This window comes from Cricetulus griseus, chromosome 2, assembly GCF_003668045.3.
Source record: "Cricetulus griseus strain 17A/GY chromosome 2, alternate assembly CriGri-PICRH-1.0, whole genome shotgun sequence".
Classification (NCBI taxonomy): Eukaryota; Metazoa; Chordata; class Mammalia; order Rodentia; family Cricetidae; genus Cricetulus; species Cricetulus griseus.
The window spans coordinates 144916221-144942014 of record NC_048595.1 but is presented as its reverse complement, the minus strand read 5'-3'; the positions used below and the strand labels follow the sequence as shown (position 1 = coordinate 144942014).

Sequence of the window (25794 nt, the reverse complement as noted above, 5' to 3'; positions counted from 1 at the left end):
TCACAGCCCCTATAATAAATAAAAATAAATGCTCTTTTAAAAAAGAAAAAATATTCCACTCTGGAAATGGCTTAAGTTGATTTTTTTCCTAGGGAGATATGGTGGTGTGGAAATAATATCTATGTAAGCAATGCCAGCTTTCCATTCCACAGGCACTAGCTCTTGTAGACCAGGCTGGTCTCGAACTCACAGAGATTCGCTTGCCTCTGCCTCCTGAGTGCTGGGATTAAAGGCGTGCACACCACCGCCTGGCCTTGAAACAGTTGTTTTTTTCTGTAGATGTTCTATATTACCCTAAATTTTAATCAACTAAAGCATGATTATGCCAGGCAGTGGTGGCGCATGCCTTTAATCCCAGCACTCAGGAGGCAGAGGCAGACAGATCTCTGTGAGTTCGAGACCAGCCTTGTCTACAGAGTGAGTTCCAGGGCAGCCAGGGCTGCATAGAGAAACCCTGTCTCAAAAACAAACAAACAAAAAGATTACATTTGTTATATGATATATATTTATTATATATTTATAATATTTTATATACATTTTTATATAAAAATAGAAACAATCTTATTTTACATGTCAATCCCAGTTCCCTCTCTCTCCCATCCTCCCATGCCTCCACAGCCCCCCATCCACTCCCCAGTGAGGGCGAGGCCTTCCATGGGGGATCATTAAAGTCTGTCACATCATTTGGGGCAGGGCCTAGGCCCTCCCCCATGTGTCTAGGCTGAGAGAGTATCCCTCCATGGAGAATGAGCTCCCAAAGTCCATTTGTGCACTAGTGATAAATACTAGCTCCACTTCCAGAGGAGGCCCAGGCCTCCCAACAGACACCACATTCAGGGGACCTGGTTCGGTCCTATGCTGGTTCCCCAGATGTCAAACTGGGGTCCCTGAGATCCCACTTGCTCAGGTCAGCTGTTTCTGTGCATTTCCCCAGCATGGTCTTGACCCCTTTGCTCATCCTCCTCCCTCTCTACAACTGGATTCCAGGAGTTTGGCTCAGTGCTTATCTGTGAATCTCTGCTTCTACTTCCATCAGCTACTGGATGAAGGCTCTAGGATAGCATTGAGGTAGTCATCAATCTTATTATAGAGGAAGGGCATTTAAGGTAGCTTAGATTCTTAGTTGGGGTCATCCTTGTGGACCATACTATCACTCAATTTGAGGTTGTTTGATTGATTGATCACACAGTTACAATATTTGGCTATATTTATTACTACAGTTCTTTATATCTGTTATGACAAAAGGATGATCCTAATGACCTCTAGTGAGAAGAGGACACTCAGACCATCATGATGTATCCTTTGGTATAGTAAGTTGAAGATGTTTTTAAATTATTATTGCCAAGAGTTTATGTATATGAACTTTAGACCCTAAGTGGATAGAGTTCCACTTTGTCTACTTTCTAACTAGAGACCCTCTAAATACTTTTTGGAGGTATGGTGGTTTGAATAGGAATGGTTCCCATAGGCTCAAATATTTGGATCATTAGAGTAGTGGACCTACCTGAAAGAGGTTAGGAGGTGTGGCCTTGATGGAGTGAGTATGTCAGTTGGGGTGGGCATGGAGTGTGTCTCTTTGGAACTTCAGAAGCCCAAGACAGGTATAGTGTCTCTCTTCCTGCTGACAGTAGATTTGAATGTAGAACTCTCAGCTACCTGTATAGTGTCTCTCTCTCTTCCTGCTGACAGTAGACTTGAATGTAGAACTCTCAGCTACCTTTCCACCACCATGCTTGCCTGTGCACCACCATGCTTCCCACCATGACGGATAATGGACTAAAGCTCTGAAACTGTAAGCCAGCCCCGACTAAACCCTTTCTTTCCCAAGAGTTGCTGTGGTCATCTGTCTCTTCATATCGATAGAAACCCTAAGACAGGAAGGTTTCATGAAAATTCCGATTCTCATTTATTGTTAAAAGCTAGGATATCTGACATCTTTGGGCTTACATACCACAAAGAACTGAACCTAGGCATCCAGGCTACAGCCTCTGCCTGATGGGGTTACACAACCTGGAACTAGAACTGGCTTGGGGCCTGTAGGTGTGTGAAGCTCTGATGCCTTCTCTGTAGACATAGAGCCTCATGTGTGCCATCCCCAGTGTATAGTATGCCTCTATGTTTTCTCCGCTTTCTAGAATGGCCTGTCTTCCATGTCTCCCATATTTAAGGCTCATTTGAAACACTATGTCTTCCACAAGGCCCTCTCTGAATGAGTGTTAACTGCCTGGACTCTAAACTCCTAGGAGACTCAGTGTCTTACACTCTCCAGGGCCAGCTGTCACTGTCCTGGATGGTTCTTGTAAAACCTTCCAATGTGTAAACACTAGCAACTAGCTTGAAGTCAATTACTGTGTGGGTCAAAAACAATTAGAAGCTCAAACTGAATCTGGCTTCATAGAAGCATGCGTCTTCCATTCCTCGGGCTTCCTGGAGAAGGGTTTCTCTCTTGAGCTAGACCTCCTTCTCCATGAAGATAGGGTAAGTTTTTCAGATTCTCATTTATTGTTAAAAGCACAGATCTGTCTATCTACACTGTGGAGAGACTCTGTCTCCCTGGTAGTAAAGACCCTGAGGTGATGGGTGACCAAGGGTAGTGGGTACTACCTGAGTGTGTTTGCTTGCTCCATTGTAAAGGTCAGTATTGGAAAGTCCATTGTTGTCTTACAAGCAAAGGCAGGGTTACTCATCCAGACTTCATCAGCAAACTAAGAAAAAACTTTCCTTTTCACCTGGTTGAATATTTCTTTCACAATCATTTCCAAACATGAAAAAAAAAACCCTTTCATTGAGCTTCCTTGCTTTAAATAAAAACCATTTTTCATTTCTATTTTATGCGGATGTATGCCACAGATGTGGAGGTGCCCACCCTTGGAGGAGGTTAGATCCTCTGGACCTGGAGATACAGGTGGTGGTGAGCAGCCTGGTGTGCATGCCAGACTGGGTCATCTGGAAAAGCAGTGAGAATTTTTATCAGCTGAGCCATCTCTCCAGCTATTGGTCCCTTCTAATGCCAGCAACACTTACTTTCCGTTAATCTGTTTTCTTCAGTTGTTCAGTTGTTTTCAGACAGAGCCTCACTCTGTAGTCCAGACTCAAAAACCCTCTTGCCTCAGTCTCCTGAATGATGGGGTTTCAGATGTATGACATCATCCCTGGATTCTTCTCCAACCTTCTGCAACAACTAGTGAGGTCCACTAGGAAGATAAGTCTCAAAAGCATTGATCAAATTAGATCAAAAGACATATAAATGTACATAAAACTTATAACTTCTAGTATGCATATATTCACATCATTCAAATGGTTTTGGTTTTTTTTTTTTTTGATGAGGATATAGCTCAGTGGGCAGAAAACTTACCTAGTACACTCAAAGATTTGGGTTCAATCCCTAGTACCATATTTATTTAGAAAATAAAATCAGTCCATTTTAATAACAAAATATTCATTTTCAAAAAAAAAGTAAAGTAAAAGATGAAATGCCATGTTTAACAAAATGCAAATTATTCCATATATAACATAAAATATTTATTTGCTATTTACATTTCCATTTGTATGTATATCATATCACATATCAAAAAGGAATGAAAGAAAGAAAAAGAAACATGATGAATGTGAACCATAGCCCGGGGGAGAAAGCATGGCCTGGTGTAGGACCCTAACAGTCTCGGAGATCTCGTTTCTTGCTTCGCCTTGATTTCTTGTATGTTTCCTGGCGAATAGTGTCATATTCCAGTATGGCCATTCTAGAAAGTCTCTGTAGAAACTGAGAGGGTGCTCCTGTGAAAGGGTCACTGAAGAAAGAGCCTGTGAGGAAGAAAATCAGCTCTCACAACTCAATTCAGCATGCAGCAAGACGATGAGTGACGCGTGCTTCCACTAATGCCCACAAAACACCATGGATCTTTGCATACACATCTTGAACTTTCCGGAAAGGCCAATGCCTACTTCTGACACAACTAAAAAATGGAAAACTTTTGATTATATGGCTCAAGAAACTTTATCACTAACTTTGAGCAAAATTGCTTCAGGAAAATGTTAAGAGTTTATTATAGGGCTCAAACATCAGATATGTATATTCTGTCACATGCCACATACATTGTCTCTGACACAATACCCCCCAAAATCTAACAAGTACAGGAAGGAGACAGTAAATGCAGACACTTGAATGCCTAGAAAGTTCTCTATAGTCTTGTAGATGTCATTAAGTCACCTGACTCAGCAGAGGTTTTAGTGTCTACTCTCAAAGAACAAAATTCTAATCAAGTATATGAGAAGTAAGAAACTGGGAATGTCTGATTTAAAAGGTCAAAGGACAGACTTTCCCTCCAGGCATGCAAGAAATACTCAGTGGTGCTTAGAAAGAAACTGATTTAAGAGTCAGTGTGGGGCTCTAAACAATTGCAATATAGATCATGTCTGTAGCAAAATGTGTTCTATACACAGAATTCATTAAAAGAAAAAAAAGAATAAATGATAGCAATGAGGGCTCAGCAGTTTAGAGCAGTAGATGCTCTTCCAGAGGACCCAGGTTGATTCCCAGCACATTCACAACTTTCTATAATTCTAGTTCCAGTGCATTCTCCACTGCCGTCTTCTGGATGCTTAGTGTACTACACACACATTGTGCATAGTACTGCTACACAGGCACACATGCAAGCAAAACAACACACACATAAAATAATAGTTTTTTTGTTTTTGTTTTTTAAAGAAAAGGATAGAATGGAACTTCCTGGGAAGGTAGTAAAGGCTTTAGTGCTATGTTTACATTTTAGTCAATGGTAATGAGCAGGTGTTTCTTAAACAGGGGAGTAGTGTGATTGGGCATCAAGGCTGCATGCTTCTGTTGCACTGTTGAATGAGTTTAAAGCTCAGAGATTTAACATAAGGTAGCCAGTTTGAAGGCTACGATGCCCAGGTGAGTTATGTTGCAGACTGAGTTATGTTGGTCCTGAGATGACAGGACTGTGTGTAATGAACCTTAAACCCATAAATTTACAGACTAAGCAGAGCTCAACAGAAGCATTAACAAGCTAGACATGGAGCTTGTGCTTGTTATGGCAGCACCTGGGAGACTGGGGCAGGGGGATTACTGTGAGCTTGAGGCCAGCCTTGGCTACATAGTAAAAGTTCCTTCAAAAAAGAAAAGGTGTGGGAAGAAACCAGTAAAGCAATGAAGTACCTTTTGACTTCTCCTGAAGTGCTGCCATGTTGAACGACTCTTTGGTCTTCTTAATCCTAAAGATTACGGATGGTCATAAAATGGCATACATCAAAAGCACAAGAGGCAAACGGCATAGTCTCAGTCATACTGGCTGGCTTCTAACGTTTTGTGTTGTTCTGTTTGTTTCTCCGCTGGGGACAAGTCCCACACTTTTGCATCTGATAAGCATATGATGTGTCCTGCTGAAACTTACCTTGTCAAATGATATCATGTAGGAACAAAAAACAGTGGTACAGGAGAGAAACAACTCCAACATAATTAACCCCAGCAGAAGTGGGAATAAACCAACCCAAAGGGAGATTTCCTAATACATTTCTCCAGTAGCTAAGCACTGAGTAGAATTCTACACAGGCATTTGTGGTAACTGCAAGCAGTCATGGCACAAGTGATGCTGAAAGAATGTACACTAATGTGTCTGGATGTGTTAGATGCAGAATGCCTGTATCCCGTGTTTCTTCACTTTTTCTCTATCAGTTACCATGATCTGAATTTTTGCTATAATTCTTGTCCCTAAAGGAATAGACCAGCATAACAAATTATTAGGGGAAATGGGTAAGGGATTGTAAGGATTCCAAATTCCATGTAACTATGGTAAGCTTTAATCTTCACCTCTACAATGTTATTGTCAGTTATATGTGTTGTGAGATTCACTGAAAATTTCTGCTCTCCATTAAGAAAATTTGAGAAAAGATTAGACATTTACCATTGTTTTAGAATCAAATTTCACACATTGTGGGACTAAAAAGAAGATAGGAACTGTGCACAAAACAAATAAACGGAGTAGTTCCCTGCTTTGCCAAAATGGGTCTTTCACAGAACAATCTGCAATAGGTGGGGAGGGGAGGAATAAAATACTTAAGGCAACTTGGTATGTTCTCATTGGAATGGTTGAAATGAAGACACTTCAATCAGTTACATTTACATTTGCCTATCAGTTCATATACATCACTTAGTCTCCACCTTTCCACTTTATATATGAGATTATTGTCTCATGTAGTTCATGTAACTATATAACCGAGGATGATCTTGAGCTCGTACCTCCTGAGTGCTGGGATGACAGGATGTTCTACCACAGTTTATGCAGTGCTCAGGACTTCAGGCTTGGTAGGCAAACACTCTACCACTCTACCAACTATGCTATAGCCCTACCGCCCGCCACCCCCCCCTGCCTTTTACATTTTGATGCTAGAAAATCTGTCCTCATTAAAATATTGAAAGGGCTGACAAAAGCTATATGTAGGATATTTTCCTTGTGATGTTATTTACAAAACCAAATATGTCACAGGAACTTAACAAGTCTAAAATAAGAAATGGTTAGGAAAACCACAGAGCAACGTATGGACAATAATGTGGCTAGCAAGGCTATGTAAAGATTATATGACATGGTAAACGTCCAGTTCAGTGATTTGGGAGGTTTCTGGGTTTAGATATTTTTTGTTGTGTTTGTTTTGTTTTGTTGAGAGAGGGCCTCACTTTGCAACACTGGCTGGCCTAGGACTCACTTTGTAGACCAGGCTGGACTTGAATTCACAGACACCTGCCTACCTCAGTGCTGTGATTAAAGGCTTGTACCTAATGCCTGGCCAATATTAACTTTTTAACAGCACAACAAAGGGCTGCAGAAGAGATGGCCCAACAGTTAAGAGCAAAGAGTGCTCCCCCCCCCCGCCCTCCACACTTACATCCAGTGGTGCCAACACTTCTGGCCGCCTTGGGCCCCTGAGCTCATGTGCACATGAGTGTGTGTGTTCCTGCAAACAATCTTTGAGGAGAGGGGCAAAATGAAAAGTACAAGTACACTAAGATAAAATACATGAAAATGAAGTATAGAAGAAAACACCCTTTCTTTCTTTTCTCCAGATTTTCTATAAAAAAATATGGAAAATTTCCCCATAATCTAGATAAATATCTTCCACTATTTTTCAATTTATTTGTTTATTTGGATATAAGGTTTCCCCATGTGTCTGATCTGTCAGAGAGCTCACTAAGAGGCTGAACAAAACTTGGGACTCCCCTAACTTACCCAAGTTCTACTATTACAGCCAAAAGCCAGTGAGATTGGCTAACTTTTAATTAGTATCTTCCTGTTATCTATTTACGTTACCACAATTAATTCTGGGAGTACTTAACAGCAATCTAATTTGGTAAACTCAAGAAATAAAGCTGAGCACTGGAGAGGTGGCTCAGCAGTTAAAAGTGCTGGCTGTTCTTGCAATAGGACCTGGATTTGTTTCCCAGCATGCACATGGCAGATCACGACTGTCTGCAACTCTAATTCCAGGGAATCCAACTCCATCTCCTGGATTCTTCAGGCACCAGTCATACATGTGGGACATCTACATACATGCAGGGCAAACATGTACAGACAAAATAAAAAGGTTTTGTAAAGAAAATAGAGGGACTGGAGAGGTGGCTCAGTGGTTAAAAGCACTGACTGCTCTTACAAAGGACCTAGGTTCAATACCCAGCACCCACATGACAGCTCACAACTGTAACTCCAGTTCCAGGAGATTTGACACCCTCATACAGGCAAAAAAAAAAAAAAAAAAAGAAAAAGAAAAAAAAAAAAGAAAAAAAAAAAAACCTAGGTTAGACTTGAAGTAGAAATCCTCTTGGGCTGATATTACATATACGCAGATAAAGCTAGGAATTTTTGTTTGTATGTTTCCAGCACTGGAGATGAAATTTGGGACCTAGACTGCTAGGCAAGCACTATGTCACTGAGCTACATGCCCAGCTTTTGAACTAGGGAAGGCTTTTAGTGGCAGTTTAAAAAAGTGGGAGACTGGCTGAAACTCCCTCTTGATGGTTGGTGCAAGGTTTTATCAGTCCCCAGTCTCACCCACAGTCTTCCAAATCCTGCAATGGCTGCAGAGTTCAAATCCTAATAGACCATCATTCCCATGCTCTTATGCATTTGAGCCAGGCTCAGACAATCAATATACTTAAAAGGGGGCCCTTCAATCCTTTCTGGCAATGTCACTTTAAAAGAGAGAAAAGTGCCAATTTGTCAACTTGAATGAAATGGCTAACTTAGATGAAAAAATATATAAAAAATAAAATAAAAATCCACTCCTCTATGGAAAAAATTCAATAAGCAAGAATCAGATTCACTAGCCCAGAAAGCCCTCTACCTTCAGCATTACTTACAAATAAACATTCAACAAAGGCAGTCAGGTGCAGGCTACCTACCTGATCGGAGGGATCTCTGTCTCAGGGTGCAGCAGGTGCTTATGGACCTCTAGTGAAGTCGAACTTAAGTTCTTCGGGCAACTTGGCAATTCTGGTAAATATGGCATTTTGAGACATTCTTTGGGCTCTTCTAGACCAAATGCTATATGAGTTGTGATAGAAAAAAAAATCATAATCCTCTACCACATACTATAATGCACAGTGTGGCAAAGCAAATCAGCCACGGGAGAAAGAACATGGAGCTGCTGTCCTTTGTCTCTCCCAGGAGAATGACTCAGATGCTGCCAGACCGACCACAGGGAGGAGGAGATTTGGAGGGTGGATAAGAATGGGAATAAGGAGAGAAGGCCTGTTGGCTCATACCTGTAATCCCAATGCAGGAGAAGCTGATGGAAGAGGATCATGAGTTCAAGGCCAACATGGGTAATTTAGTGACACTGGGTCTGAATAGAAGAAGCACGGCTCACCAAGTGTGCAAGGCTCTAGGTTCCAGGCCTAGAATCCCACCTACCCTTCCCTCAAAAAGAACAATATGAGCAGTAGCAGCAAAGGAAAGGGGTCAGCGATGCCAGTCTTCAGTGGCTCTGCTGCCTCCTTTGTTTTAGAGTTCACAGAATTTTAGCATCACATTTAGATAAACATCACTTTCAAGACTTCTGCATTGCCTTCTACTGAATCCATCCTGCTTCTGTGTAAATAACTACAAAGTAGAAATTACATGATCTGAAATCCTATCCTTGATTTGAATTTTCTCTCCACAAAATTCATGCCAAACCTGTAAAAACCATCATGAAGTGTCCAGATTGCCTCCACTGACTTCACACTTTCCCAAGTCTTTTTGTTTGGGTTTGGTTAGTTGGCTGGTTGGCTGACTAGCTGGTTGGTTAATTGGTTAGTTGGCTGGTTGGTCGCTAGGTCATTTGGTTGGTTGATTGGGGTTTTAATTGAGACAAGGTGTCTTGTCTTTATGCAGCTCAGGCTGGTTTTGAACTTGCAACAATTTTCCTGTCTCCCAAGAGCTGGAATCACAAGTATGCTTTATACTTGTCTTCAAGTTCTTTACTTTTTTCTTTTTTTTTTTATGTGGGTGGGAATGTGGTGGGTGTTTGCCTGTGTAGAGGCCCAAAGTTTACTTGGGTACCTTTGTCAGTCCTCTTCACTTCATGTATTAAGGCAGAAACCAGAACACAGGGCTCTCTAGTTAAGCCAGCTGGCTAGCTAGCTTATTCTGGTCATCACCTCTCTCTCCCTGTCGTGTGATGGATTACAGGAGGGCTGCCATGCCTACCGACCTGTTCATGTGTTCTGGGGACCTGAACTTGCCCTCTCAGCAAGAGCTTTGCAAGCTGAGTCTTTTCCTCATCCCCAAGTTAAGAAATCAAAACAGAGGCTGGGACCTCATGGAACCTTCTCAAAAATCGACCACATACTCGGTAACAAAGCAAACTTCAACAGATACAAAAAAAAAAAAAAATTGGAATAAACCCCTGTACCCTATAAGATCACCACAGTTTAAAATTAGAATTCAACCCTGTCTCCAAACAACCCCCCTAAAAAAATTAGAATTCAACAGTAACATTAATTTTAGAAAGCCCACAAACACATGGGAACTGAACAATGATCAACTGAACCACCACTGGGTTAAGGACGAAATAAAGAAAGAAATCAAAGACTTCCTAAAATTTAATGAAAATGACTACACAACATACCCAAACTTATGGGACACAATGAAAGCTGTGCTGAGAGGAAAATTCATAGCACTAAATGCCTACATAAAGAAACTGGAAAAATCGCACACTAGTGAATTAACAGAACAGCTGAAAGTGCTAGAACAAAAAGAAGCAAACTCACCCAGAAGGTGTAAACGGCAAGAAATAGTCAAATTGAGGACTGAAATCAATAAAATAGAAACAAAGAAAACAATGCAAAGAATCAATGAGACAAAGAGTTGGTTCTTTGAGAAATACAACAAAATAGACAAACCTTTATCCAACCTAACCAAAAGGCAGAGAGAGAATATCCAAATTAACAAAATCAGAAATGAAAAGGGCGACATAACAGACACTGAGGAAATCCAGAGAATCATCCCATCATACTTCAAGAACCTGTACTCCAGCTGGGCGTTGGTGGCGCACGCCTTTAATCCCAGCTCTCCGGAGGCAGAGGCAGGCGGATTTCTGTGAGCTCGAGACCAGCCTGGTCTACAAGAGCTAGTTCCAGGACAGCCTCTAAAGCCACAGAGAAACCCAGTCTTGAAAAACCAAAAAAAAAAAAAAGAACAGATAAACAACTTAAATACACCTATAACCCCAAGGAAATAGAAATAGTTATCAATAGTCTCCAAACAAAAAAAAAAAAAAAAAAAAAAAAAAAAAAAAGCCCAGGCCCAGATGAATACCAATACTCCTCAAATTGTTCCACACACTAGAAACAAAAGGGATATTGCCAAACTCTTTTTACAAGGTTACATTTATACTGATACCCTAACCACACAGACACAACTAAGAAAGAGAATTACAGACTAATTTCTCTAATTAGCATAGATGCAAAAATGCTCAATAAAATACTGACAAACAGAATTCAAGAACACATTAGAAAAATCATTTACCATGACCAAATAGGATTAATCCCAGAGATCCAGGGATGGTTCAACATAAGAAAATCTGTCAAAACCACATGATCATCTCACTAGATGCTGAAAAAGCCTTTGACAAAATCAACACCCCTTCATGATAAAGGAGTTGGAGAAAATAGGGATACAAGGAACATATCTAATCATAATAAAGGCAATATACAGTAACCCAACAGCCAACATCACTAAATGGAGAGAAACTCAAAGCAATCCCACTGAAATCAGGAACAAGACAACTCTTTCTATATCTATTCAACATAGTACTTGAAGTTCTAGCTAGAGCAATAAGACAACAAAAGGAGATGAAAGGGATACAAATTGGAAAAGAAGAAGCCAAACTATCACTATTTGCTGATGATATGATAGCACACATAAGTAACCCCAAAAATTCTACCAGAGAACTGATACAATTACACCTTCAGTAAAATAGCAGGATACAAGATTAACTCAAAAAAAAAATATTAGTCGCCCTCCTATATACAGATGACAAATGGGCTAAGAAGGAAATCAGAGAAATATCATCCTTCACAGTAGCCACAAATAACATAAAATATCTTGGAGGTAACTCTAATCAAACAAACAAAACACCCATATGACAGGAACTTCAAGTCTTTAAAGAATGAAATCAAAGAAGATATCAGAAAATGGAAAGATCTCCCATGCTCTTGGATAGGTAGGATCAACATAGCAAAAAATGGCAATCTTACCAAAAGCAATCTACAGATTCAGTACAATCCCCAACAAAATTCCCACACAATTCTTCATAAACCTTGAAAGAACAATACTCAACTTCATATGGAAAAACGAAAAACCCCGGATAGCCAAAACAATCCTATATAATAAAGGATCATCTGGAGGCACCATCATCCCTGACTTCAAGCTCTACTATAGAGCTATAGTAACGAAAACAGCTTTGTATTGGCATAAAAACAGACAGATGAACCAATGGAATCAAATTGAAGAACCCTATATCAACCCACACACCCATGGACACCTAATTTTTAACAAAGAAGCTAAAAATACAAAATGGAAAAAAGAAAATATATTCAACAATAGTGCTGGTATAACTGACTCTTGACATGTAGAAGAATGCAAATAGATCCATATCTATTACCATGCACAAAACTCAAGTCCAAATGGATCAAAGACTTCAATATAAATCCATCCACACTGAACCTCATAGAAGAGAAAGTGGGAAATACATTTGAACACATAGGCATAGGAGACCACTTCCTAAATAGAACACCAGTAGCACAGACACTGAGAGCAACAATTAATAAATGGGACTTCCTGAAACGGAGAAGCTTCTGTAAAGCAAAGAATGTAGTCAACAAGACAAAACAGCTCCCTATAGGATGGAAAAAGATCTTCACCAACCCCACATCTGACAGATCTTCAAAATATACAAAGAACTCAAGAAACTAGAAATCAAACAACCAAACAATCCAATAAAAAAATGGGGTACATATCTAAATACAGAATTCTCAACAGAACAATTTCAAATGACAGAATGACACTTAAGGAAATGCTCAACAGCCTTAGTCATCAGGGAAATGTAAAGCTAAACTACTCTGAGATTCCATCTTACACCGATCAGAATGGTTAAAATCAAAAACACCAATGACAACTTATGCTGGAGAGGATGTAGAGAAAGGGGGAACATTCCTCCATTGCTGGTGGGAGTACAAACTTGTACAGCTGCTGTGGAAATCAGTATGGCAGTTTCTCAGAAAATTAGGAATCAATCTGCCTCAAGACAATGCAAAACAGCTTTGGGCATATAATCAGAGGAGGCACAGTCACACCACAGGACATTTGTTCAACTATGTTCACTGCAACATTATTTGTAATAGCCAAGTCTTGGAAACAACCTAGATGCCCCTCAACTGAAGAATAGATAAAGAAAATGTGGTACATTTACACAATGGAGTACTACTCAGCAGGAAGAAACAATGACATCCTAAAATTCACAGGCAAATGGTCAGAACTAGAAAAAAAAAATTCTGACTGAGGTAACTTAGACCCAGAAAGACAAATATAGTATGTACTTACTCATAAGTAGATACCAGACACAAAGCAAAAGATACCCAGCCTACAACCCACAATCCCAGAGAAACTAGAGCCCTCTTCCAGAAACATATGGAAGTAGATGCAGAAATCTACAACTAACCATTGTGCCAAGCTCCTGGAGTACAATCAAAGTGAGGGAGGAGTGACAATATGAACAAAGGAGTCAAGACCATGATGGGGAAACCCACAGAATCAGCTGACTCGAGCTAGTAAGAGATCACTGACTCAGGTCTGACAAATGGGTAACTGTATAAGACCGAACTAGACTCCCTTAATATAGGTGACAATGGTGTGACTGGGGCAATGTATGAGACCACTGGCAGTGGGTCCAAGATCTAACTAACACTAATGCACAAACTGATTTAGTGGACCCCATATGAAGAGATATCATGCCCAGCCTAGACACAGGGGTGTTGGGGGTGGAGAGGTGCCTTGGTCCTGCTTCAATAAGATGATGGGAGGCGGAGGCAGGAAGATGAGGAATTAAAAGGCCAGCTTAGACTACAAGTTCAAGATTAGTCTGGGATATGTAAAACGACATTAGAAAGAAAATTAGGAGGAAAAAAGGTAACTGTTTAAAATTCATAGCTGAACATTGTAGTGCATGCATGCTTATATCACAGCATTTGAGAGGCAGAAGCAAGAAGATTTCAAAGGTTCAAGGTGAGCTTGGGCTACATGGTAGGTTCAAGGCCAGCTGGGACAACACAGTTAGACTTTCTCAAAACAATTTTAAAATATAAGTAATAAAACAATTTTAAAACATAAGTAAATAAAATGTGTTTCCATCACTCACAGAATATTAATCTTAACTTGCTTCCATTTCCTCTTTCCATAAACATAATATACTAGCCCAATATAAATGTCATAAGATTACATAATGTCTCTTGACTGCTTAGGGGGAAAATATCTGTAAATTCCAGACACCCCTTCTGTTTCTCCAAGAGAATTACAACTGAAATGAAGTTACCTTTCCTCATCTTCTCTGTTTCCAAAACTGCTTTCCTCCAACTGCTCTCAAACATAAAACAGTTGTCCAAGGAACTCTTGGTGGCTGTGGAAGCCTCCAATTTGATCTCAGGCGATAGCACTGCCATCTTCTCTTCTTTCAATGCCCCAGATGAGAGGGAGACGCTGCTCCATCCAGGGCAGGGAGGGCAAGAACACAGGTGTTTCTTGTAAATACCTTTTCTCATATCACCACGAAGACCAAATATTCACACTCATTTACCATAATGTGGAGATATGCATTCTTGGGGTTTTAGTTGGCATGTTGGAAGTCTCACTATCCAGCACTTGACTAGCTTGGAACTCACTATGCAGACCAGGCTGGCCTTGAACTTACAGAGTTATGGCTGGCTGCCTCTGCCTTGAAGTGCTAGGATTAAAGGTGTGTGCCACAATGCCCAGCATAGTCTTGAGATTTTAAAGCTAGAGAGTTTTAAGAATAAAGTTTGCTATGTCTTAAGCATTTTAATGATTGTTGTCAGTTGGTTGGTGTTTTGAGACAGGGTTTCAATTAACCTAGGCAAAACAGAATTCTCCAAGGATGGCCTTGAACTTCCCATCTTCCTGTCTCCACCTCCACAGAGCTGGAATAACAGGAAGATACCACCACTCCCAGTACTTTGATATCCTTGGAATCTCTTAAGTGTTTTTGATATCATAGGATTTGTGGCTAAAGAGGTGAAGACCAAACAAGACCACTCTATGAGTAACAACAATCATGAGAATTAATTACCTCAAATGAAATATGAAGTAACTGATAGTTTCCAAACTCCTAAAAAACATTTAGTTAGCCAGGCAGTGGTGGTGCACACCTTTAATCCCAGCACTCGGGAGGCAGAGGCAGGCAGATCTCTGTGAGTTCCAGGCCAGCCTGGTCTACAAGAGCTAGTTCCAGGACAGCCTCAAAAGCCACAGAGAAACCTTGTCTCGAAAAACAAAAACAAAACAAACAAACAAACAAAAAAATTTAGTTAGCCAGGTATGTCGGCACACACCTTAATCCCAGCACTCAGGAGGGAGAGACAAGCCAATCTGTGAGTTTGAGGGCAGCCTCGTCTACATAGAGACTTCCTGGAAAGCTGGATCAACAGAGTGAGACCCTAGCTTTAAAAAAAAAAAAAACAAACAAACAAAACTCTTAGAATCACAATTCAGACTCCATTCTAAGAACTTCCTGTTTATCTATAGAAGTAGAGATGACTGGAGAACTTTGAGCTTCAAGCCAGCCTCCTGTTCCCTTTCAACAGCCCCAGGACTGGCGAGGCAGAGACTTAACCCTGCTTGTTGCCAGTGGCCGGTGGGAGAGGCGCTCAGATGGACTTCTGAATATCTCATACTGGAATGGCCTCCTTGAGGCATTTTCTCCTGCTGGGGCCGAAGCAAATGTTCTTAAAACTGGATTTTTCTAGAACATCCATTAATGAAGACCCATTACACCATAATCTATAAATTTGTATCTATGTTTGACATTTTTATGATAAAAAGTTTGTCTGAAGGTCCACATTTGAGAGCCTGGCATTATGGTGAACAGCTTTAACCCCAGCACTCGAGAGACAGCGGCAAACTGGTAAATTCAAAGCCAGACTAGTCTCCATGGGGAGTTCCAGGACAGCGAAGGCTACAGAGAGAAAGAGAAACTGTCTACATGATATATGCTGTAATCCCAGTACTGGGAAGGTAGGAGGACGAGGACTTTAAGGTCATCCTTGGCTAATTTGAGACCAGCTTAGGTGGTATAAGACTGTCTTCAAAAAGCTTTTTTTTTTTTGAATAAAGAAAAAGAAATTTAAAAATACAAATTAAAAAATAATAGTTGGGTAGTGGTGGCTCAGGCCTTATTTAATCCCAGCACTCAGGAGGCAGAAGGAGGTGGATCTCTGAGTTTGAGGCCAGCCTTGTTTACAGAGTGAGTTCCAGTACAGGCTCCAAAGCTATAGAGAAACCCTTTCTCGAAACCTGGCCCCCAAAAGTCCACACTTGCAAGTATCTACAACTTCAAGAATCTATTGATATAATAAAAAAAAAAAAACACTAGTCCAGCGGTGGTGGAAAACCACCTTTAACCCCGGCATTTGGGAAGCAGGGAGAGGTGGGTCTCTGTAAATTCAAGGCCAGCTAGGTCTATTTAGAAAGATTCTATCTCAAACAAACAAACAAACAAACAAAAACCTGCACATTCCACACCATATATGTAGAGGTCAAAGAAAAATCTGTGGGAATTGGTTCTCTTTCTGCTTTGTGGGTCTCTGATATCTAATTTAGGTCAGTAGGCTCCTTTATCTGCTAAGCTGTCTCACTGGACCCAAACCAATGCTTTTTCTCATGTTTCTCATAAACATAATCTCTGCCAAGGTAGGCAAGCAGAGGAAATAGTTTAGTGCTCTAGGATTCCTCATTTGCTTTGGGGTTTGCACACACCCCCTCTTGTTTGTTTTGTAATTTTTGTTTTTTTTTAAATCATTTTTTTATTTGAATTAGAAACAAGATTGTTGGGCCGGGCGTTGGTGGCGCACGCCTTTAATCCCAGCACTCGGGAGGCAGAGGCAGGCAGATATCTGTGAGTTCGAGGCCAGTCTGGTCTTCAGAGCAAGTGCCAGGCAGACTCCAAAGCTACACAGAGAAACCCTGTCTCAAAAAACAAAACAAAACAAAACAAAACAAAACAAAACAAAAAAAGAGAGAGAGATTGTTTTCTAAAACCCTACCTATCACATATTCTTTCTTCTATTCTTTCCCTGACTCAACCTTTCTTCTCCCTCATGACCTCTGCATCCTTCCCCTTCTGCTCCCTCATGACCTCTGCATCCTTCCCCTTCTCATTCTCATAGCTCCACCCCCCTTCCCATGCTGCCAATTTGCTCAGGGGATCTTGACCCTTTCCCGTTCCTTCTCCAGGGGACCATGTATGTCTCTCTTAGGGCCCTCCTTGTTTACTAGTTTCTCTGGCAGTGTGGATTGTAGGCTGGTAGTCCTTTACTCTATGTCTAAAATCCACATATGAGTGAGTACATATCATGTTTGTCTTTTTGTGATTGGGTTACCTCGCTCAGTTGGTTTCTTCGAGTTCCATCCATTTGCCTGCAAATTTCAAGATTCCATTGTTTTTTTCCACTGAGTAGTACTCCATTGTGTAAATGTACCACATTTTCTCTATCCATTTTTCAGTTGAGGGGCATCTAGGCTGCTTCCAGTTTCTGGCTATTACAAACAGTGCTGCTATGAACATCATTGAACAGATGTCCTTGTTCTATGAGTGTGCTTCTTTTGGGTATATGCCTAAGAGTGGAATTGCTGGATCTTGTGGTAGACTGATTCCCCTTTTCTTGAGGAGTTGCCATACAGATTTCCAAAGTGGCTGTATGAATTGGCACTCCCACCAGCAGTGGAGAAGTGTTCCCCTTTCTCCACATCCTCTCCAGCATAAACTGTCATTGGTGTTTTTGATTTTGGCCATTCTGACAAGAGTAAGATGGTATCTCAGAATTGTTTTGATTTGCATTTCCCTGATGGCTAAGGATGTTGAACACTTTCTTAAGTGTCTTTCAGCCATTTTAGATTCTCTATTAAGAATTGTCTATTTAGATCTGTACCCCACTTTTTAATTGGATTGTTTGGTGTTTTGGAGACTAGCTTCTTGAGTTCTTTGAATATTTTGGAGATCAGCCCTCTGTCAGATGTGGGGTTGGTGAATATCTTTTCTCAGGCTGTGAGCTGCTGTTTTGTCTTGCTGACTATGTCCTTTACCTTACAGAAGCTTCTCAGTTTCAGGAGGTCCCATTTATCAATTGTTGACCTCAGTGTCCATGCTACTGGTGCGGAAGCGGTCTCCTGTACCAATTAATTCAAGGGTATTTCCCACTTTTTCTTCTAAGAGGGTTAGTGTGGCTGGGTTTATGTTGAGGTCTTTAATCCATTTTGACTTAAGTTTTATGCAGGACGAAAGGCTTGGGTCTATCTGTAGTCTTCTACATGTGCGCATCCAGTTATGCCAGCACCATTTGTTGAAGATGTTCTATTTGTTCCATCGTATAAATTTGGATTGTTTGTCAAAAATCATAAGTGTGTGGGTTAATATCAGGGTTTTCATCTCTATTCCATTGGTCTACCTATTTTTGTACCAATACCAAGCTGTTTTCAGGACTGTTGCTCTGTAATAGAGCTTGAAGTCAGGCATGGTGATGCCTCCAGAAGTTCCTTTATTGTACAGGGTTGTTTTGGCTATCCTGGGTCTTTTGTTTCTCCATATAAAGTTGAGAATTGTTCTTTCAAGGTCTGTTAAGGATTGTGTTGGGATTTTGATGGGGATTGCATTGAATCTGTAGATTGCTTTTGGCAAGATTGCCATTTTTACTATGTTGATCCTACCTATCCAAGAGCATGGGAGATCTTTCCATTTTCTGGTATCTTCTTTAATTTCTTTCTTTAGAGACTCAAAATTCTTTTTTTTTTTTTTTTTTAATTTTATTTTATTTTATTAGTTCTAGTTAGGGAACAAGCTTATTTCAAGTCCCTTCTCCCTCTCCCTCCCCTCACCCCCAAACTTTCTCCCCCACCCCCAGCCCATCCCCCCAACCCCATCCACCCACTACTCCCCAGGCAGGGTAGGGCCCTCAACGGGAGCTCAGCAAAGTCCACCAAGTCTTCCTATGCTGATCCTGGGCCCTTCCCCATGTGTCCAGGGCCAGAGTGTAACCCTTCATATGGGATGGGCTCTCAAAGTCCCTTTTTGCACCAGGGAAAAATACTAATCCACTACCAGAGGCTCCCTGGAGTGCAGAGGCCTCCTTATTGACATCTATGTTCTGGGGTCTGGATCAGTCTTGTACAGGCCTCCTGGACAGCATCTGGGGTCGATGTGCTCTCCCTTGTTCAGGCCAACAGTTCCTGTGGGTTTCTCCATCCTAGTACAGACCCCTTCGTTCTTCATTCCTCCCTCTCTTCAACTAAATTCCCGATTTCGGCTCATTGTATATCTGTGGATGTCTGTCTCTGTTTCCATCAGCCACTGGGTGAGGGCTCTAGGATGGCATAAAGAGAAGTCATCAATCTCATTTTAGGGGGAGGGTTTTTAGGTTATCCTCTCCACCATTGCCTGGATTGTCAGATCGTGTCATCCTTGTAGGTCTCTGGAGATCTCCCTGGTTCCTGATCCCTTCTCGGGCCTACAGTGGCTCCCTCTGATATCGTTTCTCTCATCTTGCTCTCTTTCCTCTATTCTTCCCCCAACTCAATGTTTCTGCCCCTCCATTTCCTCTCCTCTTCTCCTCTTCTCTTGCTCTTATTGTAGCAGCTCCTTCCCCCCCCACCCTCATGCCCCCAATTAGTTCGGGAGTTCATGCCATTTCCATTCCTGGGGACCATTTAACCCTTAGAGTCCTTCATGTTTCCTAGTTTCTTTGGTGAAGAGCATTATATACTGGTAGTCTTTTGTTCTATGTCTAAAATTCATATATCAGTGAGTACATACCTTGCTTGTCTTTTTGTGACTGGGTTACCTCACTCAGGATGGTTTCCTCTAGTTCCATCCATTTGCCTGCGAATTTCAAGATTCCATTGCTTTTTTCTGCTGAGTAGTACTCCATTGTATAAATGTACCACATTTTCTCAATCCATTCTTCAATAGAGGGGCATCTAGGTTGTTTCCAGGTTCTGGCTATTACAAACAATGCTGCTATGAACATGGTTGAACATATGTCCTTGTTGTAAGTACATGCCCTATTTGGGTATATACCCAAGAGAGGAATGGCTGGATCTTGAGGTACACTGATTCCCATTTTTCTGAGCAACCGCCATACTGATTTCCAGAGTGGTCTTACAAGATCGCACTCCCACCAGCAATGGAGGAGTGTTCCTTTTTCTCCACATCCTCTCCAGCATAGATTGTCATTGGTGTTTTTTATTTTAGCCATTCTGACAGGCGTGAGATGGTATCTCAGAGTTGTTTTGAGTTGCATTTCTCTGATGGCCAATGATTTTGAGCACTTTTTTAAGTGTCTTTCAGCCATTTCAGATTCCTCTGTTGAGAATTCCCTATTTAGTTCTGCACCCCACTTTTTAATTTCGTTGTTTGGTGTTTTGGTGGCGAGAGTCAAAATTCTTACGGTACAGGTCTTTCACGTTTTTGGTTAGTGTTACCCCAAGGTATTTTATGTTGTTTGTGGCAATTGTAAAGGGTGCGGTTTCTCTGATTTTTTTCTCCACCAATGTGTCATCAGTATATAGTGGGGCTACAGATTTTTTTTTTAAGACTTTTTTTTAAATCAGATTTATTATGTTTACAGTATTATGCCTGCATGACAGAAGAGGGCACCAGATCTCATTACATATGGTTGTGAGGCACCATGTGGTTGCTGGGAATTGAACTCAGGACCTCTGGTAGAACAGACAGTGCTCTTTTTTTTTCTCTCTTTTTATTATTATTAATTCAAGTTAGGGAACAGGCTTGTTTCACATGTAATTCCCCTCTCCCTCTCCCTCTCCCTCCCCTTACCCCCATTCCTTCTTCCCCCAGACAGTACTCTTAACCTCTGAGCCATCTCTCCAGCCTACAGATTTTTTTGATTAATCTTGTATCCTGCCACTTTGCTGAATGTGTTTATCAGCTGTAGGAGTTCCCTAGTAGAGTTTTTCTGGTCACTATCATATCATCTGCAAATAGTGAGAGTTTGACTTCTTCCTTTCCGATTTGTATTCCCTTGATCTCCTTTTGTTGTCTTATTGTTCTAGCTAGAACTTCAAGGACAATATTGAAGAGGTATGGAGAAAGATACATACCCTCTTGTAATAACACAGTTAGCAGCCTTTTTCTTCACTTGCATATAACTATGCTCACACACACCCCTCTCTATCAATGCATCTAGAGACTTCAGAAGCCCCATGCCCCACCCATCTGCATCAGACTACATGTACTCCCATCTCTGAAGTTTTCTTATTTGGACAGTTTCGATCAAGTGTACACCCAATGAATCTGGTATGAAAATAGAAGGGCCAGTAGGGTCTGAACTGGTTTGGGGTACATGTGCAGTAAGGCAAAAAAAGAAAACTGTCTTCTAGTAACTTTATAGGAAGGATGCACCATTTACCATCTTATACATATGCATAATTGCATGTACATATGATTAAAATTAGATGCATTATGAGAAAGGGTGCGTCCAATGGAGAAATCATTACATAACCTACCAATCAAAATAGATAGCCAACAAGAAAAGCCCTTTAGTAACCAACTCTTCCTCTTGAGCTCCTTAAAAGGAAGCTCAGAACAATAATCAATGCCCTGTCACTCATGTTGTCCCACCTCAGTGTTGACAGTGTTACTCCTATAATCTACAGTGTTGCTTTGCTCTTCTGAATAAAATCATTTCACTTTTGCAGACACATGTAAGCCCTATGTTCAACTCTTGGATAAGAGGCCAAGAACCTGAACTCACCTGACCCAGGTTTAATATGATGGTCTCTATTCATCCTGCAAATGACATCATTTCATTCTTCTGCTTGTCTGAATAATATGTGCCTTATTTTATTTATGTATTCAGCCACTGTTAGGCTTCTAGGCTGATTCATTCATTGCGGCTGAATGAATAGTGACATACATAATCAGCACAGCATTGCAGGTATCTCTAGTGTATGATGACTTTGACTCTCTCAGGTACGGGTAGATCTGGGGAGCAAATGCATCCCTGTATGAATGAGCAGTCATGGCATGAGCACAGTCATGTTGAGAACCCTGATACCTCAGACCTATGGGAATGTCAAGGCCTTACCCAAGCCAGGCTCAGGGAGTGACAAGGCCTTTCCCTGATCTCTGTGTGGATGCTGACTTCAGGCAGAAAGCTTCATCCTCCCAGACTGAAGCCTGAGACCACCTGCCTGCAGAGACCTCCCACCAAGACTGGTTAATCTACTCATTCACTGTAAATACTTATATGGCTGCTTTGTTTCACACAGCCCACCCCAGTCCCAGCTTTTCTGTATGTGGGTAGCTTAGCGCCTGTTGTTTCTTCATTCACTGTTACCCCAGTCAGGTCAATCCCAAAGCCATGCCAATCTTGGCAGGTAGACATTGCAGTAGTTCTATTTTAAGTTTATTGAAGAATTCTTGGTAAACTTGTTGGATTTCTGTCTATTGTATTATAATATATTGCTTTTCTTTTTTAATTTTGTTTTTAAGATTTTATTTTATGTGTATTGGTGTCTCATCTGAATGTATGTCTGTGTGAAGGTGTCAGGTCCCTAGAATTGGAGTTATAGTTGTGAGCTGTGTAGATGCTGGGGATTGAACCTGGGTCCTTTGAATGACAGCCAGTGATTTTAGCCATTTAGCCATCTCTCCACTTCCACTATCTTGCTTTTCATCTCTATCAGTTTATATCTTCTCTCTTTCTTTTGGTTAGTATGGCTAAGGGTTTATCCATCTTGTTAACCTACTCACAGAGCCAGCTCCCTATCTTGCTGGTTCTTTGTATTGTTCTTCTGGCCTCCAATTCACTGAGTTCAACTCTGACCTGTATTCCTTCTTTCATTCTTCTGGTGTTGGGGTGGTTGTTGTTTTTCTAAGTCCCAGTGTGGATACATCATCAGAATATCTGAGAACTCTCTGTTTTGTTTTTTTTTTAAGATTTTATTTATTTATTATGTATACAACATTGTACTTCCATGTATATCTGCACACCAGCAGAGGGCACCGAATCTCATAATGGATGGTTGTGAGCCACCATGTGGTTGCTGGGAATCAAACTCAGGACCTCTGGAAGAGCAGTCAGTGCTCTTAACCTCTGAGCCATCTCTCCAGTTCCTGTTTTTGTTTTTTAATGTAGGCTTTCATAGCTATACATAACTGCCTTTGCTATATTTCACATACTCCGATAGATTGTGTCTACATTTTATTTTAGTTTTTATTTTATTTATTTATTTATTTATTTATTGGTTTTTCAAGACAGGGTTTCTCTGTGGCTTTACAGGCCGTCCTGGAATTAATTAGCTCTTGTAGACCAGGCTGGTCTCAAACTCACATAGATCCACGTGTCTACATTTTAAATTTTACTCTAGTAGCTTTTACATTTTTCTCCTTATATCTCCAATGACCATCTCACTGTCCAAAAAGGCATTGTTGTCTACACATTTATGTGGTTTGTGTAGTATTTATTGCTGTTGGTTTCTAATCTCATTTCTTTATGACCTGATAAGGTGCCAGAAATTATTTAAAGGGTTTTTAACTTCTTAGGATTTTCTTTGTGGCCTAAAAATAACTATTTCAGATATATATTTTTGAGGAAATTTCCATAAAATCTGTGAAAAATGTGTGTGGTATGAAGTTGTTAGATGAAGCTTCGTAGAGTCTGTTAGCTCAATTAATCTATCATATAGTTCATATCTGAAGTTCCTTCAATTAAAGGGCATTTTCATGGGGCATTTCTGGGTCACCAACCTATTGGTGAGAATAGGGTATTGAAGTCACCCACTATAATTACACTGGGGCCTCCATGTCTCTTTAGTCCAGTAATTTTTGTTTGATTGTTTTGTTCTAGTTTTCTATTTTTTTTTATAATAGGTACATCAACATTTGGTGCATATATTTACACTCATTATATCCTCCCGATGATTTCCCTGCACTAATGCTAAATGGTCTTCTTTCTTCTAATTTTGCTTTTAAGTAAGTCTACTTTATTAAACATGAACACAGTTTATTTTGCTTCCTTCCAGATTCCAGTTGCTTAGATGCTTAGAGTATCATTTTCCATTCTTTCAGCGTGTGTGTGTGTGTGTGTGTGTGTGTGTGTGTGTGTGTGTGTGTGTGTGTGTGTGTCTTTGCTGGTGAGGTATGTTTCTGCCAGAAACAAACAGTTGAATGTTGTTTTCAATCTAATTAGCCAGTCTGTATCTTTTGTAAAAAGATTTACTTATCTATTTATTTATTTATTTGTATATGAGTGCTCTATCTGCATATATGACTTTATGCCAGAAGAGGGCTTCAGATCCCACAATAGAGGGTTGTGAGCCACCATGTGGGTGCTGGGAGTTGAACTCAGCACTTCTGGAAAAGCAGCCAGTGTTTTTAACCGCTAAGCCATCTCTTCAGACTGAAGTCTATATCTTTTAATTAGAGAAATAAAACTATTTACACTTAAGGCTATAATATAAAAGTGTGTCCTAGTTTCTATCATGTTTTTTATCTTTCTAATGTTTGGTGCTCTTTAATTTTTAATTGCTTATCTGTCTTTCTAGTGGGATTTATTCTTTCCTGTTCATTCATGGTTGTGGTTGTTTTCTTCTAAACTGGAATTACAGGAAGTTATGAACCACCCAGCCGAGGTTCTGGGATCTGAACTTGAATTCTCTGGGAGAGCAGTCTCTCAAGTCTCTGCTTTTTATTTTGGGACAAGGTTAAGTTGCTTGGGCTGGTCTTGAACACACTCTGTAGGCAGATAGGCTTCAAGCCTATGATTTTCCCACTCTAGTTTCTCAATCACTTCAGATTAAAGGCTTGCACTTTCTTTTTCTTTGTTCCTGTTTGAATAGTTTAACTCATGAACCTTTATCTTCAAGCCCAGAAATTCTCCCTTCTTGATTTCTTCTCTCGGGGAAGCTTTCCACTGAGTTGTTTTAATTTTGACTTATTCAGTTTTTCATTCCTAAAACTGTGTTTGTTTTCTTTTCAAAAACCTATCTTTATTGAACTTCTTATTCATTTCCTATATTATCTTCCTTAATTAATTCAGGTCCCCCCCTTGGGATTCACTGATGCTTTAAATTTTTTACATTTATTTATTCTTCTCTCTGTGTGTGTGTGTGTGTGTGTACATATGGAACATGTGTGGAGATCTAGGATGACTTGGAGGAATCAGTTCTCTCCTTGTGACACGTGGCTCCCAGGAATCAAACTTGTGTCGTCAGACTTGGTAGCAAATGCCTTTACCTGCTGATCCATACCTCCAGTCTTCATTGGTCTTACATTTTGTTATTTTGGTTTTTTCGGGACAGGGTTTCTCTGTGGCTTTGGAGGCTGTCCTGGAACTAGCTTTTGTAGACCAGGCTGGTCTCGAACTCACAGAGATCCGCCTGCCTCTGCCTCCCAGTGCTGGGATTAAAAAGGCGTGTGCCACCACTGCCCAGCAAAATGTGGGTTTTTTTTGTTTGTTTGTTTGTTTTTGTTTTTGTTTTCTGGTTTTTTGTTTGTTTGTTTGTTTTTGTTTTTTCGAGACAGGGTTTCTCTGTGTAGCTTTGGAGCCTATCCTGGCACTCCAACTCACAGAGATCTGCCTGCCTCTGCCCCCCACCCCCAGTGCTGGGATTAAAGGTGTGCGCCACCAACGCCTGTTCATTGGTCTTTTAAAAAGTCATTATTTTGAGGTTTTTAATCCAGTATTTCATCCATTTCAATAACTTTGGAGCCAGTTTCTGGGGAAATATGAATTTTCAGAGGAGTCTTCTTGCCCGTTTTTTTCCTGTTTCTCACATTTCCATGTTGGATGGAGATATTTCCATTTTTAGGGAAGAGATTTCCCTTGGTGAGATAGCCTATGGTATGAGAATGTTGAAGTGGCAAATATATTTCCTAATGGATTTAGTAGTATAATTTCCCTGTTTATGTCTTGGTTAAGGATTAGTGTATTTTATTTATTTATTTATTTTGTTATTCTATGGGGGGTTTCTCTGTATAACAGCCCTGGCTGTCCTG

The 25794-nt window shown here is 40.5% G+C and overlaps 1 protein-coding gene across 1 annotated transcript; it reads right to left on the bottom strand.

Annotated features, from left to right (window-relative positions):
- Nucleotides 1-3617: 3617 nt before the first annotated feature.
- On the bottom strand, nt 3618-14209 carry CUNH8orf89 (chromosome unknown C8orf89 homolog). Its single transcript, XM_035439074.1, has 4 exons — nt 14083-14209; nt 8411-8552; nt 5177-5232; nt 3618-3801 (listed from the first exon to the last, which is right to left on the bottom strand). Exons 1-4 carry the CDS (start codon nt 14207-14209, stop codon nt 3653-3655), a joined length of 474 nt encoding a protein of 157 aa, XP_035294965.1. The 3' UTR covers nt 3618-3652.
- Nucleotides 14210-25794: the final 11585 nt, after the last annotated feature.

What these genes read in the sequence shown, in the direction of transcription:
- CUNH8orf89 (XM_035439074.1), bottom strand. Translation starts at nt 14,209, where the DNA reads ATGGCAGTGCTATCGCCTGAGATCAAATTGGAGGCTTCCACAGCCACC. An exon ending in ACAGAGATCCCTCCGATCAG is followed by an intron (nt 5,233 to 8,410) that starts GTAGGTAGCCTG and finishes CGTAATCTTTAG; the next exon opens with GATTAAGAAGACCAAAGAGT. An exon ending in ACTTCAGGAGAAGTCAAAAG is followed by an intron (nt 3,802 to 5,176) that starts GTACTTCATTGC and finishes TCTTCCTCACAG; the next exon opens with GCTCTTTCTTCAGTGACCCT.